General features: G+C 38.5%; 2 protein-coding genes across 2 annotated transcripts in view; one reads left to right on the top strand and one right to left on the bottom strand.

The window, feature by feature from the left end:
• Positions 1–15,983, top strand: part of ubl7b (ubiquitin-like 7b (bone marrow stromal cell-derived)) — a 259,966-nt gene that overhangs the window by 191,963 nt on the left and 52,020 nt on the right. The gene's annotated exons all lie outside the window — the stretch shown is intronic.
• Positions 1–15,983, bottom strand: part of cd276 (CD276 molecule) — a 66,113-nt gene that overhangs the window by 1,679 nt on the left and 48,451 nt on the right. The window contains exon 7 of the mRNA XM_077713663.1: positions 13,031–13,070. Coding sequence (XP_077569789.1) covers positions 13,048–13,070 — 23 coding nt within the window. The 3' untranslated portion in view covers positions 13,031–13,047. The remainder of the gene's footprint in view (positions 1–13,030; positions 13,071–15,983) is intronic.

Raw genomic sequence — 15,983 nt, 5'->3', positions numbered from 1 at the left:
GTTACATTCTTTATTGAGATAATGAAAGGATAAATATAACTTCCAAATTGTACATTTCAGAAGTCACTGTGGTCCAGTGGAAAGTACATTTCTCGGGACTCGAGATGGTGAAGTTAAAGTCAGGAGTGGGTTCAAATCCAGTCTTTGCAATTGTTAAATTCTTTATTGAGGTAATGAAAGGATAAATATAACTTCCAAATTGTACATTTCAGAAGTCATTGTGGTCCAGTGGCAAGTACACTGCTCAGAACTTAAGATGGTGAAGTTAAAGTCAGGAGTGGGTTCGAATCCAGTCTTTGCAGTTGTTAAATTCTTTATTGAGATAATGAAAGGATAAATATAACTTCCAAATTGTACATTTCAGAAGTCATTGTGGTCCAGTGGCAAGTACACTGCTCAGAACTTAAGATGGTGAAGTTAAAGTCAGGAGTGGGTTCGAATCCAGTCTTTGCAGTTGTTAAATTCTTTATTGAGATAATGAAAGGATAAATATAACTTCCAAATTGTACATTTCAGAAGTCATTGTGGTCCAGTGGCAAGTACACTGCTCAGAACTTGAGATGGTGAAGTTAAAGTCAGGAGAGGGTTCGAATCCAGTCTTTGCAGTTGTTAAATTCTTTATTGAGATAATAAAAGGATAAATATAACTTCCAAATTGTACATTTCAGAAGTCACTGTGGTCCAGTGGCAAGTACACTGCTCAGAACTTGAGATGGTGAAGTTAAAGTCAGGAGTGGGTTCGAATCCAGTCTTTGCAATTGTTAAATTCTTTATTGAGGTAATGAAAGGATAAATATAACTTCCAAATTGTACATTTCAGAAGTCATTGTGGTCCAGTGGCAAGTACACTGCTCAGAACTTAAGATGGTGAAGTTAAAGTCAGGAGTGGGTTCGAATCCAGTCTTTGCAGTTGTTAAATTCTTTATTGAGATAATGAAAGGATAAATATAACTTCCAAATTGTACATTTCAGAAGTCATTGTGGTCCAGTGGCAAGTACACTGCTCAGAACTTGAGATGGTGAAGTTAAAGTCAGGAGTGGGTTCGAATCCAGTCTTTGCAGTTGTTAAATTCTTTATTGAGATAATGAAAGGATAAATATAACTTCCAAATTGTACATTTCAGAAGTCACTGTGGTCCAGTGGCAAGTACACTGCTCAGAACTTGATATTGGTGAAGTTAAAGTCAGGAGTGGGTTTGAATCCAGTCTTTGCAATTGTTAAATTCTTTATTGAGATAATGAAAGGATAAATATAACTTCCAAATTGTACATTTCAGAAGTCATTGTGGTCCAGTGGCAAGTACACTGCTCAGAACTTGAGATGGTGAAGTTAAAGTCAGGAGTGGGTTCGAATCCAGTCTTTGCAGTTGTTAAATTCTTTATTGAGATAATGAAAGGATAAATATAACTTCCAAATTGCACATTTCAAAAGTCACTGTGGTCCAGTGGCAAGTACACTGCTCAGAACTTGATATTGGTGAAGTTAAAGTCAGGAGTGGGTTCGAATCCAGTCTTTGCAATTGTTAAATTCTTTATTGAGATAATGAAAGGATAAATATAACTTCCAAATTGTACATTTCAGAAGTCATTGTGGTCCAGTGGCAAGTACACTGCTCAGGACTTAAGATGGTGAAGTTAAAGTCAGGAGTGGGTTCGAATCCAGTCTTTGCAGTTGTTAAATTCTTTATTGAGATAATGAAAGGATAAATATAACTTCCAAATTGTACATTTCAGAAGTCATTGTGGTCCAGTGGCAAGTACACTGCTCAGAACTTGAGATGGTGAAGTTAAAGTCAGGAGTGGGTTCGAATCCAGTCTTTGCAGTTGTTAAATTCTTTATTGAGATAATGAAAGGATAAATATAACTTCCAAATTGTACATTTCAAAAGTCACTGTGGTCCAGTGGCAAGTACACTGCTCAGAACTTGATATTGGTGAAGTTAAAGTCAGGAGTGGGTTCGAATCCAGTCTTTGCAATTGTTAAATTCTTTATTGAGATAATGAAAGGATAAATATAACTTCCAAATTGTACATTTCAGAAGTCATTGTGGTCCAGTGGCAAGTACACTGCTCAGGACTTAAGATGGTGAAGTTAAAGTCAGGAGTGGGTTCGAATCCAGTCTTTGCAGTTGTTAAATTCTTTATTGAGATAATGAAAGGATAAATATAACTTCCAAATTGTACATTTCAGAAATCACTGTGGTCCAGTGGCACGTACATTCTGGCATGTTATACTGTAACACAGTATAATAATCCTGACCCTAAAATAATGACATAGTATAGTATGCCATTTTCTCTTGAAAAACGACATAGTATAGTAAGCCGTTTTTCTCTTGGAAAAACGACATAGTATAGTAAGCCGTTTTCTCTTGAAAAACGACATAGTATAGTAAGCCGTTTTCTCTTGAAAACGACATATTATAGTAAGCCGTTTTCTCTTGAAAAACGACATAGTATAGTAAGCCGTTTTCTCTTGAAAAACGACATAGTATAGTATGCCGTTTTTCTCTTGAAAAACGACATAGTATAGTAAGCCGTTTTCTCTTGAAAAACGACATAGTATAGTAAGCCGTTTTCTCTTGAAAAACGACATAGTATAGTAAGCCGTTTTCTCTTGATAAACGACATAGTATAGTAAGCCGTTTTCTCTTGAAAAACGAAATAGTATAGTAAGCCGTTTTCTCTTGAAAAACGACATAGTATAGTAAGCCGTTTTCACTTGAAAAACGACAGTATAGTAAGCCGTTTTCTCTTGAAAAACGACATAGTATAGTAAGCCGTTTTCTCTTGAAAAACGACATAGTATAGTAAGCCGTTTTCTCTTGAAAAACGACATAGTATAGTAAGCCGTTTTCTCTTGAAAAACGACATAGTATAGTAAGCCGTTTTCTCTTTGAAAAACGACATAGTATAGTAAGCCGTTTTCTCTTTGAAAATGACATAATATAGTGAGCCTTTTCTCTTGAAAAACGACATAGTATAGTAAGCCGTTTTCTCTTCAAAAACGACATTGTATAGTAAGCCGTTTTCTCTTGAAAAACGACATTGTATAGTAAGCCGTTTTCTCTTGAAAAACGACATAGTATAGTAAGCCGTTTTCTCTTGAAAAACGACATAGTATAGTAAGCCGTTTTCTCTTGAAAAACGACATAGTACAGTAAGCCGTTTTCTCTTGAAAAACGACATAGTATAGTAAGCCGTTTTCTCTTGAAAAACGACATAGTATAGTAAGCCGTTTTCTCTTGAAAAACGACATAGTATAGTAAGCCGTTTTCTCTTTGAAAACGACATAGTATAGTAAGCCGTTTTCTTTTGAAAAACGACATAGTATAGTAAGCCGTTTTCTCTTGAAAAACGACATAGTATAGTAAGCCGTTTTCTCTTGAAAAACGACATAGTATACTAAGCCGTTTTCTCTTGAAAAACGACATAGTATACTAAGCCGTTTTCTGTTGAAAAACGACATAGTATAGTAAGCCGTTTTCTCTTGAAAAACGACATAGTATAGTAAGCCGTTTTCTCTTTGAAAATGACATAGTATAGTAAGCCGTTTTCTCTTGAAAAACGACATAGTATAGTAAGCCGTTTTCTCTTGAAAAACGACATAGTATAGTAAGCCGTTTTCTCTTGAAAAACGACATAGTATAGTAAGCCGTTTTCTCTTGAAAAACGACATAGTATAGTAAGCCGTTTTCTCTTGAAAAACGACATAGTATAGTAAGCCGTTTTACTCTTGAAAAACGACATAGTATAGTAAGCCGTTTTCTCTTGAAAAACGACATAGTATACTAAGCCGTTTTCTGTTGACAAACGACATAGTATACTAAGCCGTTTTCTGTTGAAAAACGACATAGTATAGTAAGCCGTTTTCTCTTGAAAAACGACATAGTATAGTAAGCCGTTTTCTCTTTGAAAATTACATAGTATAGTAAGCTGTTTTCTCTTTGAAAATGACATAGTATAGTAAGCCGTTTTCTCTTGAAAAACGACATAGTATAGTAAGCCGTTTTCTCTTGAAAAACGACATAGTATAGTAAGCCGTTCACTCTTGAAAAACGACATAGTATAGTAAGCCGTTTTCTCTTGAAAAACGACATAGTATAGTAAGCCGTTTTCTCTTGAAAAACGACATAGTATAGTAAGCCGTTTTCTCTTGAAAAACGACATAGTATAGTAAGCCGTTTTCTCTTGAAAAACGACATAGTATAGTAAGCCGTTTTTCTCTTGAAAAACGACAGTATAGTAAGCCGTTTTCTCTTGAAAAACGACATAGTATAGTAAGCCGTTTTCTCTTGAAAAACGACATAGTATAGTAAGCCGTTTTCTCTTGAAAAACGACATAGTATAGTAAGCCGTTTTCTCTTGAAAACGACATAGTATAGTAAGCCGTTTTCTCCTGAAAAACGACATAGTATAGTAAGCCGTTTTTCTCTTGAAAAACGGCTTAGTATAGTAAGCCGTTTTCTCTTGAAAAACGACATAGTATAGTAAGCCGTTTTCTCTTGAAAAACGACATAGTATAGTAAGCCGTTTTCTCTTGAAAAACGACATAGTATAGTAAGCCGTTTTCTCTTGAAAAACGACATAGTATAGTAAGCCGTTTTCTCTTGAAAAACGACATAGTATAGTAAGCCGTTTTCTCTTGAAAAACGACATAGTATAGTAAGCAGTTTTCTCTTGAAAAACGACATAGTATAGTAAGCCGTTTTCTCTTGAAAAACGACATAGTATAGTAAGCCGTTTTCTCTTGATAAACGACATAGTATAGTAAGCCGTTTTCTCTTGAAAAACGACAGTATAGTAAGCCGTTTTCTCTTGAAAAACGACATAGTATAGTAAGCCGTTTTCTCTTCTTACTATACTATGTCGTTAGGGTTAGGGGTTAGGGTTATTATACTGTGTTACAGTATAACATGCCAGAATGTACTTGCCTCTGGACCACAGTGACTTCTGAAATGTCCCATTTGGAAGTTATATTTATCCTTACATAATCTCAATAAAGAAATCAAAAACTTCCAATGAGTGTATTCAAACCCACTCCTGATTCGAACTTCACCATCTAAGGTTCTGAGTAATGTACTTGCCACTGGACCACAGTGACTTGTGAAAGGTAAAATTTGGAAGTTATATTTATCCTTTCATTATCTCAATAAAGAAATTTAAAAATTCCAAAGAGTGGATTCAAACCCACTCCTGATTTGAACTCCACCATCTGATGTTCTGAGCAATGTATTTGCCACTGGACCACAGTAAGGATAAAATAAAGTCCAGCATATGCAAAATGAAATTTTCATCTAGGTAATCATAACCCTTAAAGAAAATAATTAAAGCGAACTTACTCGTTATCACTACAGTTACTCTAATAACCTTCTTCTATGGCTTTAATCTTGGATATCTTTATTCCAGTTGGAAAAAGAAGACATTTTGACGTGTTCTTTTTACCACTTTAGTCCATTTCTGAGGTATTGGATTGACACCGGGTATTGGCGTAACCACAAACTCAGGGCAAGGTGGACTGGTCACCAGTCCATCAAGAGGTATTTAGAGCCATATAACAATTCTTATTCACCTGCATGGCAACGGCAACTATTGAAATACTTTCAAAGCAAAGCAAATGTCAAGACAAGCCTGCCAGTAATGTAGGCTATCACCCAAAATGGATAGTGTCCAAGATCTTCAACAAGGAGGGTGCCAAATTAAACGCCAGTGTGTTAAACAGGCAGAAGCAATCCTCCCCTTTTAGCACACAAGCCGCCAGGCTGATGGACGGATTCATTTGCAGCAGGTAGTCCAAATTGCAGGCTGCTTTAAATGGCCTATCAGAGCTTTTTCATGTGCAAAATAAGGCACATTCAATCTTATCGACCATTTCTCCGCCCTCCTGATATCTACATCTGGAAGGAAAACTTTGCAGCTTTGCTTCTAATTTGTATATTTAAGCAACATTACATTAAAAAAACAGCAGGGCTGCTAATTTATGACATCGCGGCACCAGAACACAGTCATAGAAGAAAGGCGTCAAAATGCGAACACTGCCAATGAGATCGAGAAAGTACAAGAAAAAAACAGAAAATGTTGAGCAGCATTGTCGCGTAATGAGAATAAACGTTTAAAAGCTCGGTTACGATCATTACCAGGATTATCAAAAGCATGCAGGACAATTTCTTCACGCAAGGACAGGTCATTATGAAGCATCGTATACAGTTGCACAGTGACAATATAGTGCTTTCACGTTCATTTGCATAGCTCCCATTACCTGTAACCTATCAGTGTTTGATAAATATAAGGCTTAAAATGGAAACGCAATCTCTGGGGAAATTTCAGAATAATTCTTGACGTATTTATATTCAATGTACAATATATAAAACTCCATTGACCTTGCATATCAATAGAACTTAAAGTGCATTGCTGCATAGCACCAACGACCCACATTGGTACACATTGGAAGACAATGTAAATAACATTCAGGTTGACATAAAACTATACTTAAAGTGATCCCAGTTTGACCTAAAAAAGTACATTCTTGCAAGAATGGGGGAAATAGGATAATAATAATTATTATTATCATAGGCTTGAAATAATACACATCTTAAGCATTCGAAACGAACTGTGTTCAACCTTTGGCATTCTGACTAGATAAAGAGGACAAACATGCATCTTTATTTGCTGACAGTTCACTTGAGACCAATGCACCTCTAATGCTCATAAAAAAAGAAAAAATAGTGCTGCAGCTGCCAAAAGCTGCTGGGCTTTGCAAAAAGAAAGCAAACAGTGAGAGACTTATTCATTTTAATCAAATCCAACATGCATAAATGACCATAAGAATATGGAAAAGGGGTTACAGGCTAGGATAGTTCTTTGTTGGCAACTTCTGTATAATCGTGCCCTCAGGGTCTTTTTTTGCAGATCAGCGAATGCTGATTTTGGTAGCCTTGCAAGGCACCTTGTCAGGCACTTTGGGTCAAGGCATAAGGTGTGACGTGAGATGCACTAGGTGGAGGAGCATTTTGGTGGCAGAAAGTCGATTTAAGCCTTGAGTTTTCTCAGAACACGTCAAAGAGCACTGGCGTACGTTAAAGAGATTTGACATTTATAAATATGTGAACAGAAGGAATCAAACATTCTGTAGGGGTTTATTATGATTTAAATCATCTTTTTAGCTGAGGGCTAGGTCTCTAGTGCCCACATCATGCCATAGCTTTGCTTTGACTCTGCCAGGACTATATTATGGGACTTGTGTGCCACATATAAAGGAAACGAAAGGAGTCGTTTTGATTGACTATGCCTGAAGTCAGCTGTGTGTGTCCACTCCCACAGCGGGGTAGACCTCCCTTTTGCAGATTCGCCTGCCTGCGCTTGTCTCCAAAATGACCAACATCGGGTTGAAATGCCTCGGCGTAGAAAACGCCATGCGCTCTGTATGATTTACAGCGGACACTAAAATAGAGCATCTTGCATGGCACACAGAAGGAGAAGTGAAGGCTGCCACTAAATGTCAAACTGAACATTAGTTTTAGTGTTTAATGAGGCAGTTTATCAGAGTTACTTGTAAATTATAGAACTACAACAACTACATTGTCACTTTCCGGGAAAACGGGCCTTTGGATCTTGCAAGAGTCAAGAAAAAAATAGTTTCTTGAAGCTACTCAATTCAAACTAGACAAACAGATTATATTTAGCTATTGAAATAGTTTGAAATGCCATTAACACATTCCTGCCTACTCTAAAAAACACTTACCGGATTTACTCGCATATAAGCCACCCATGCGTATAAGCTGCACCCTGAAAGTTGCCTTTAAATGTTTGAATTTTACAATTTCTCGTGTATAAGCCGCCCCCATGATTCCCACTTTGCACCTCCATATTTGTGGTTTAAATAGGGAGTACAAATGTGTTACTTTGAAGGGAAAATCATAAGAAAACTCATCACAAGTGGTATTCATGTTTTAATGCGCATATAAGCTGTACCCCTCGATTCAGTCATCAGTTTTTTTGTCCGACAAAAACGGCTTATATGCGAGTAAATATCAGTAAAATCAGGATTAAAAGCATTATTCTTTCTGTATTCTGGTGGTTTTCCTTTTCTTGGATCTTTGGACTAGAAGCCAATAACAACTTTTGGCTTACACACTTGGACCTTTTGGTAGGAACGAGTCTTTGGTTGCTCTTCTACTTATCCCGATCCAATTGAACAGATCCTTTACCTTAGAAGGGGCTTTTTCTCCGCTTTGGTCAAGGTATTCCACCCAGGGCACACCTCTATAAAAATGCTCGTGGCCCTTGTGGTGTTAATTATAAGACTCCCACCTACACTCCGCCACAGCCCCCCTTGAGGCTGGTTTCAACACGGGTGTGCATTAATCTTTACTCTTCACTTCACACTAAAAGGATGGTTTGAAGAGACTCCTGTGGTAAGCCCTAAAGGCAAGGTGACTGGAGGAGCAAGAGCAAGGTTGAAAGAGAGCAAAAAAATAAAAGTGTTGCTTTATTCGCCGCTCACAGCGGTACTCCAACCACTGATAGACGAGTGAGTCATTTTTTTGCCCCTGACGCTTTATATTCCCGCTATGTTAATCGGATTGAATATTTAAAGTGACACCGTATGACATTCCGGCGACCTCCTCCTTCCACCTGCGTTGTGATTTGTTTGTTTCCTGACGCAGCGTGAAGGTGACCGTCAATTTGGAGGCTTCAGAAGGTCCGCGGCAGGCTTATTTTCACTGCCATTTTGCCAAGACACCTAGGTAACTGCAGAGGTCAAGCCACTTTATTCCGCCAGGTTCAAGCTTCATTTGCTTGTATTTCAAAGAGGAATGACAGACACAAGTTACACTATGATCTAGAGGGGCTATTTTCCTCTCAGAAATATAAACCTTTCAAGAGAAATTTCAAACAGGAATGCAGAGACATCCCTAAAAATTGGACTGAAGATCTAAAGCTGAACAAGTGCCAAAGAGTTGACAAAAAAGCCTGGGGAGTGTAAAAGTGCGGATAAGTGTCTGGCTTGACTATATGAATAGTGTATATACTATGGCCAGACTTACCCCACTTAAAAACATCACACCTCACTTGAGATTCCAACGTCAAATATACTTCTGTTACCTTCCGCTACTGCTAACCTGACTATTAAGACAATGAAGGACTGAAGGAATTCCCTTCTTTCAATCTCGTCATGTCCTCATTTCCCATTCCTGACGACAACATCAGCAATGGGTTTTAATCTCTTCCACTTTTCGGTTGGTTCTCCAGATAACGCCAACTGTGCAGCAAACACCATTAGCAAGGATTAATCTGAGCAAAGTATATGCAAATACATAAGGGTGGATTAAATCAATATAGTTGAACTGTGCTGAAGCAAGTAGGAAAGGGCCATTATGAGGCACTAATTGCACCAGGTGTGATCTACTTTTTTATATGGGGTTCTTAAATAGCTTTCATGGAGCTCCTTTGATTGCCCAAATATACTTTTGGCCCGTCATTTTTTTTAGCCAAATATGTATTCCCAATTAGATGTAATTAAAAAAAAAGAAATTATGACGGAATTTCCCTTTAAATCCTACTTGACAATAAGATTGACAGAGAAATAATCAATGGCTTAAGTATATGACCTCTTCAACAGCCTTCTTTTCTGATTAATATTACATTTGGGCTATTTCAATTGGAGTTTTTAGGTCAGGTAACAGACAGTTTGAAATGCCATGGTAATTTTGAAGAGTTGACTCGGAAAACACTTTAGATTTTTTGGCCCATATAAGCCTAATGGTGGATATTTTTAGCTGAACTGCTCATGAAGGGGGTTCACCGAGGGGAGTAATGTAATGCATGACCCTCACAGATACAGACAGCTGGCTACTTGAAATTACAACACACACGCTCTAAACAGTTCCAAAAATGATGAGATGTTATCCTTGTGCAAGTGCATTAAGATAATTGGCAGATTTGTTGTTGGTGAATGATGTGATGAGGGAAGAATAAAGGAAAAGGGACAGTTAACAATTTCAGGATGCATTGTCAGTCTTGCTCTTCTGGTCCATGAAGTGTGTTGGGCATTCACACTATACACCCTCACCCGAGGTGGCTAGTCAGAGGCCTGCAAGTGCATCGAATCTTCTCCTCTTCGGGGAAAAAAGTAGTTGTAGATGAAGGGTTAGATATTGACGCTGGTGGTAGAGTGTTGACACTCGATCATTTTCCCTACACTGTGGCTATAAGGCTTGATTGTAGGGTCAAGTGTGCCACCATTGCCTAGGGCTGGTCTTGCAAAATGTGAAAATATGTCCGGGGGAAATGGCAATCCAGGATCTTTGCCAACATGCTAGTGGAGAATGACTGGCATTGGAAGGAGATGCCTGATGTTATGTTCTCATTCGTAAAAAGGTGGGTGGTTCTAACGACAAAGCTAAAACTCCTCGTTCCAGATGTCCTTCCAGGTCACCTTCTCCTCTTGACACTATCCCCCCCATGTCCTATGCTCCCGTGAATGTTGTGCTGACGTAGCCTGATTGGCTTTTAGTTCTAAGTAAAATGCCAACATCTATGTATTCGCCTAGTTTCCACTCAAGACAAGAGTGGTAGTGGAGTAACATCAGGTAATAGCTACGCATGAGACTATCATTCCACATTGAACTCATGTATTGACATTGATGAATTTACTTGAATAATATTACCGCTACCTAGGTTGTTCAGTTGTTGGGTATGTCTTGGATAATTTGTCAACGGATGCCCACTACTATCTGTATATCGAAATGATGTTTTGTGATACCTGTAACAAATTCATCTATTTTACATTAATTTCTAATAGTATGTTTTGTGTTTTTGTTTGATTTAAAACAAGTTGCTATATGTTGTGCTAAACTTTGAAAGTTATTTTAGACATACGTCAAACATAACCTAGAGGATCGGGTGTGCGGCAGGTTATTTATTATGTCACCTCACCCCGGTTTCTCGTAATGACGCCATAAAACCCTGAAGCAGATAAACATAAGTCACAGATAAACATGTATCGATACGGCAGAGGTTTATGAAAACAAAGTGCCCCCAGACTCCGGAACAAGTTAATTAAATGCAGAGGCTAGCTTGATTAAATAAGATATGCCGCAGTCCACATAAACCCGAATCGATAGCAAAAAGTGCCACACAAATATTAGAATAATTGATTAAGGATGATTCAGCAGCCGAGAGGTCGAAAAGGCCGGGAGGATATTAGCGAGCAATGAGAGCAGTGGTGAAGGTCACTGGATACCGCGGTAATGACTAACGCCCTTTTCTTGACTCCTACGGGCTAGACTTTATTTTGGCTAGTTACAGGAAATTACTTTTGCTATTTTCCATCATCTTCTGCTCGTGCAGTCTTGCACGCTTCAGCTTTATAGCGATGACCAATCAGGGGGCAATAAAAACAAGCTGTAACTGGCCAAGCCTGTAATGAAAAGGATTCACGCAACTGACACCAAACCGACAGTTATTAAAGTAAGAGTTAGAGGCGCAACGGAACACTGATACAGTGCAGTCCCATACTTTATGTTAATGTCATCTGCTCTATTATTGCCTAGCACCTTTCCAATACAGGTGTGGCAAGGATGGATGTTCTTAGACATGAGCCATAGCTTGTTGTTGTGTAAAACAATTACAACAAAGTGTTCCATTAGAAAAAGGACATTCATAATCATACATGCAATTTTGGGCCCGGTATGCAAATATTACAAAATTAACAAACCAATTGCTCATCCTTGCCAACTAAAATATCTTATTTCATTTTTATGTACAAGCAAATAAATTTGTCAGGCTTGTATGTACAGTGATACCTCTACTAATGAATGCTACATGTGAAATTTAATATACGACTTTTACAAACGGATGCACGAAGGTAATGACTTGGAACATCATTGCCGCCTTAAATATACGCTGCTGACGTTTGACGGTGCTTGGGCCGCGGCAGAGAGCGTGCATTAAAGCAACGCCAAAAAATCTTCCTTTGAGTGCACCCTTGCCAGAGGCCGCACATGAGTCAGTCCACGCCAAGCCACAACAGGCATCTTCCAGATCCTGATGTGCCCCCAATTCCCTCACCCCTGCATTAATGCCACATTCACTGAATTATTCTTGATGGCTATTCTAGATGATGGGGGACTGAAATCTTGCCCCGGTTAATCTACTTTGGCATTTTCAATCATTTTTCCAAATACTTGGCTTATATTGTATTTTTATTGAGTTGCAATGTGTAGAAAATTAGTATTGTTGTCAATTAGTAGATAAATACAAACTATTTTCGTTGGATTGACCATACCAATATAAGCAGTGTTGCAACCTAGATCTCCTTTACGGTTTACTTCCGTATTACTTCTGCCATTTTGTCTAATTCAACAGTGTTTGCACATGTCAAGGTTTGTTGTCAAATCCCCAAAGAAATTGAACTATGCACTTTCCTGAAGGGAATATGCCTTAAGATTAATATTAAATCTACTTTTAAAAATATGTTTTCTACCTACGTGCCAGCTTCTTTAATAATAATCCACGAGGCCACCGTCTTGTACTTGGATCTATACTTTGTAAGATCTCGCTAAGAGCATAATACCCACTAATACTGAAGGTTTTGGGAGCGATGTGCAAATTGCCCCCTAAAATGTCACAAATTAGGTGCCAGTGTTCCAAACACTGCGGCAAGCAGACTGACAAATGAATGCAAATGGAACTTAATACACCTATTTTGCAGGCGAAAACAAAGAGTGTTTGACTCATGCTTTGGAGTGTTTACCTCTAATCATTGGTTGGATGCAAGCAGCCAAAGGCGGCTAAAAACTTTTTTTTCGTATTAAGTCCAATAAAACAAAGCTGTCACATCAGCTCTGTGGTTTGTGAAATCAAAATGTCAAGAAGTCTCATAATTCTGTCGTGCCAAAGTAATTCCACCTTGGGTCATTAAGGTGACACCAGTAAACCTCTAGAGATGCTCGCCTCAAGGGTGAGTGTGTTTCGGAGAGAGACAAAAACAAATAAAGACACAAGGGATCCACGTTCAGATTGCACTCACCATTGTAGTCTTTAGCCTTAGCTCTTCAGAAGTATCATGGCTGAGGAAAAAAAGAGGAGATATATCAGAGATATTCTTTATGCAGTGGCACAGTAATTTCAACCCCTTCTTTCTCTCACTCGTGGTGCGCCGCAAGGAGGCGGAGGGCGCTGCACTTTTATTTAATTAGTCACACTGGTGTGGAGGAAAACCGGGGAGGGAGATTAGGCAAGTGAGATGGATTGGCGAGCTCTCCCAGCATGCCTCAACTGGGCTGTCAGAGAAGTGGAGATTACACGACAGGAGGGTACATAAAGTAGATGTCACTCCTACCAGTAACGAACCTTTGTTCACAACATGTGGCGTGACTATGACAATAAAAAAGTGGGTAGATCAATCTATAAGATGATGCAAATTGATTTTTTCTAAAAGGGGTGCACATAACCCGACAACCGGGCTAAATTTGCGATCAAAGCCGGATTCTCAGATGTGAAGGAAGAATCTTGAATGATTATCAAGTGCCGTAGGGTGTGTTAAGGGTTACTTTTCATCTCAAATCTGCCCAAAGACAGCGAGGGAAGACAATTCTAACCATGAATGACGATTCAGGCTGGCAGAATCTAATGACATAAATGGTATATTTTGGGGGAGGACGTCGGCAAACAAACAAAGAAACTAATTAAAATTCCAATTGGATCAAATATTGATTCATTTGTTTTCCGTTCCGCTGAATCACACAAGGGTCATGAGGGTGCTGGAGCCTGAGAGAGGTTGAACTAGGGAAAAATGATGGATGTAGTGAGGGTGCTCAAGAAAGTGTTTGGTGTAGGGGAGGATGTTGTACAAGACAGGGTTGATTTGCTGTGCCGACCCCTCAAGTAATATTAGTTTCTTCGGGGAATGTTAGCTACTCATAATGAGCCAAATGCTTCAAAACTTAGTGGGTAGAATGCAGTTGCAACAGAGGCCCCGCTGTGTATATCATTAGGGTTGTGAAACCTAGAGTCTGGTGAAGTCCATTGGTTCAGGCCTCATTGGCCGCAAAGAGTTTGCAGCAAAGTACTAAGAAAGGCCATTTTTATTCATGATTATTTTTGCATGTCCAATTACTTTGAGTCCCCTTAGTCCCTTACCCCAGGTTAAAATGGATTGGATGTCGAGCACTGTCAATGAAAAGTAATTATTCACAGCCAGTCCTGCCAGTTAAAATGAATTGATCGAGTAAAAGATTAGGCACAAATGAATCATACCTGGAAGAGAAATACAACTCAAGTGTAATTATAAACTGATTTTCCATGAGCAACTAGAGGAAGCTCATCACAGCATTAGCATATAAGCAATGAAATCAGAATATAGGAGTTAAGGCCCGTCAAACAATGCATACCTATTTTTAGACACTTTGTAGTTGTACTTCTTGTTACAGTGGGATTTCATCTAATTTGAAACCAACACAACATTAAGAGGTTTATAATTCCTGTTATTATCTGAGCACTGTTGCTACTCTCTCGGGTCCATCAGGCTTTGGCGTCAAAGCTGTAAGCGTAGTGGTTCCATAGCATGTGTGTAACCACTAAGCAATGTGATGCAGGGAGGTCTCCTAATTGGCACTCTTGAAGTTATCCAGCGACCCACATCTAATAACGAAGGCGCACCCGACGTCCTATTTACATATCTTTAGTTAGTAATGCGCGGCTGCTGGGAGAGTCCCGGTGGCTGGAAATGCGTTTCCAGTAGAAAAAAAGGACATGTCAAGTTGAGCTGCTTTGGGCAGGCCGTCTTCCTCTCAATTATGACTACCCATGTATGCGAGGGACCCAAAGGTCTGTCAAACTAAGTTATGATATAATGATTTTGTAAGCAGGAATGTAACTTTAACAATGTTAAGCCATCATAACAAAGGCTACAATTCCATTTATCCCTCGACATTACTTGAATAAATTGGATATTTTAGTTGACAAAAAATATTTGACTTAATTAGAATGATAACTTTTTGACTGGAAGAGTTTGACTTTGAATATTGCAATACGTGCATTAACACTTTGCATCTTTTTCCGTCCAGCTTTTATAAACATTTTTCCAGGATATAATGACTATAGCAAATGTCTGCATTAATTAAACAAGCCAGCTAATTAAATCTGTCCATGCTTTTCACTGTAGACAGTGATTGTCCCAACAATAGCAAAAAAATAAATAAATAAGAATTCATCTACCAGTCATTATCCCTAAAAAATAAAAGCTGCTTTTTTTTTTATTTTCCCGAGTCTGAATCTGTGAAACTGCATGTTGAACACTACTTTGTTTAAAATTTCTTAATTAGGCACACCAGGGCAAGGTGTACAAACTTTGTTGGAAACTTTTTGATGCAGCGTAAATGAGGACAAATGTAGAAAAATGATGGATGTTTAGCTGCTCATTATGTTTAGTGTTGCCTTGGAATACATTGAGAATTGCCTTTATCACAGACTTTTAATGTGTTTTCAAAAAGGCAGACTTATTTCAATCCATTTCTCATACAGGAATCCATTACTTCACACGTGTACGTATACGCAATGTCGTATCCGTAGAATATACTGCAGATGGAAATGAAATAGATATTGATTTCTTCAATGGCACTTCTTACCACCAACAAGCTATTCAGTTCACAATTATACACACTAGAAAAAAAATAAAATAATTGTCCATCTAGTATATTGAAAATGATGCCTGGATTGTGTATCATATTCCCAGAGGCAATTAAAGATGCTGAGAAACATACAGGCAACGTTCCCTATAGAATATTGAAATTCTGGCAGTAATTCGCTGTGAGCGTAACACTGCGATTCCCTAGAGAAGCATAAGGTGAAGACTCCGTTCCTCGCGCATTAAGGTGTTCTATCTTTATTGCAAATCGTGCTGGCGAATAACTCGATCGACGGGGCAGAAGGGAGATATAAAAAGAACAGAGGTGACTTTGACTGATATGGCCGTCCTTGTT

The sequence above is a fragment of the Stigmatopora nigra genome, chromosome 3 (assembly GCF_051989575.1).
Source record: "Stigmatopora nigra isolate UIUO_SnigA chromosome 3, RoL_Snig_1.1, whole genome shotgun sequence".
Classification (NCBI taxonomy): Eukaryota; Metazoa; Chordata; class Actinopteri; order Syngnathiformes; family Syngnathidae; genus Stigmatopora; species Stigmatopora nigra.
The sequence above is the reverse complement of the archived record's forward strand: the minus strand, read 5'-3'. Positions and strand labels throughout refer to the sequence as shown.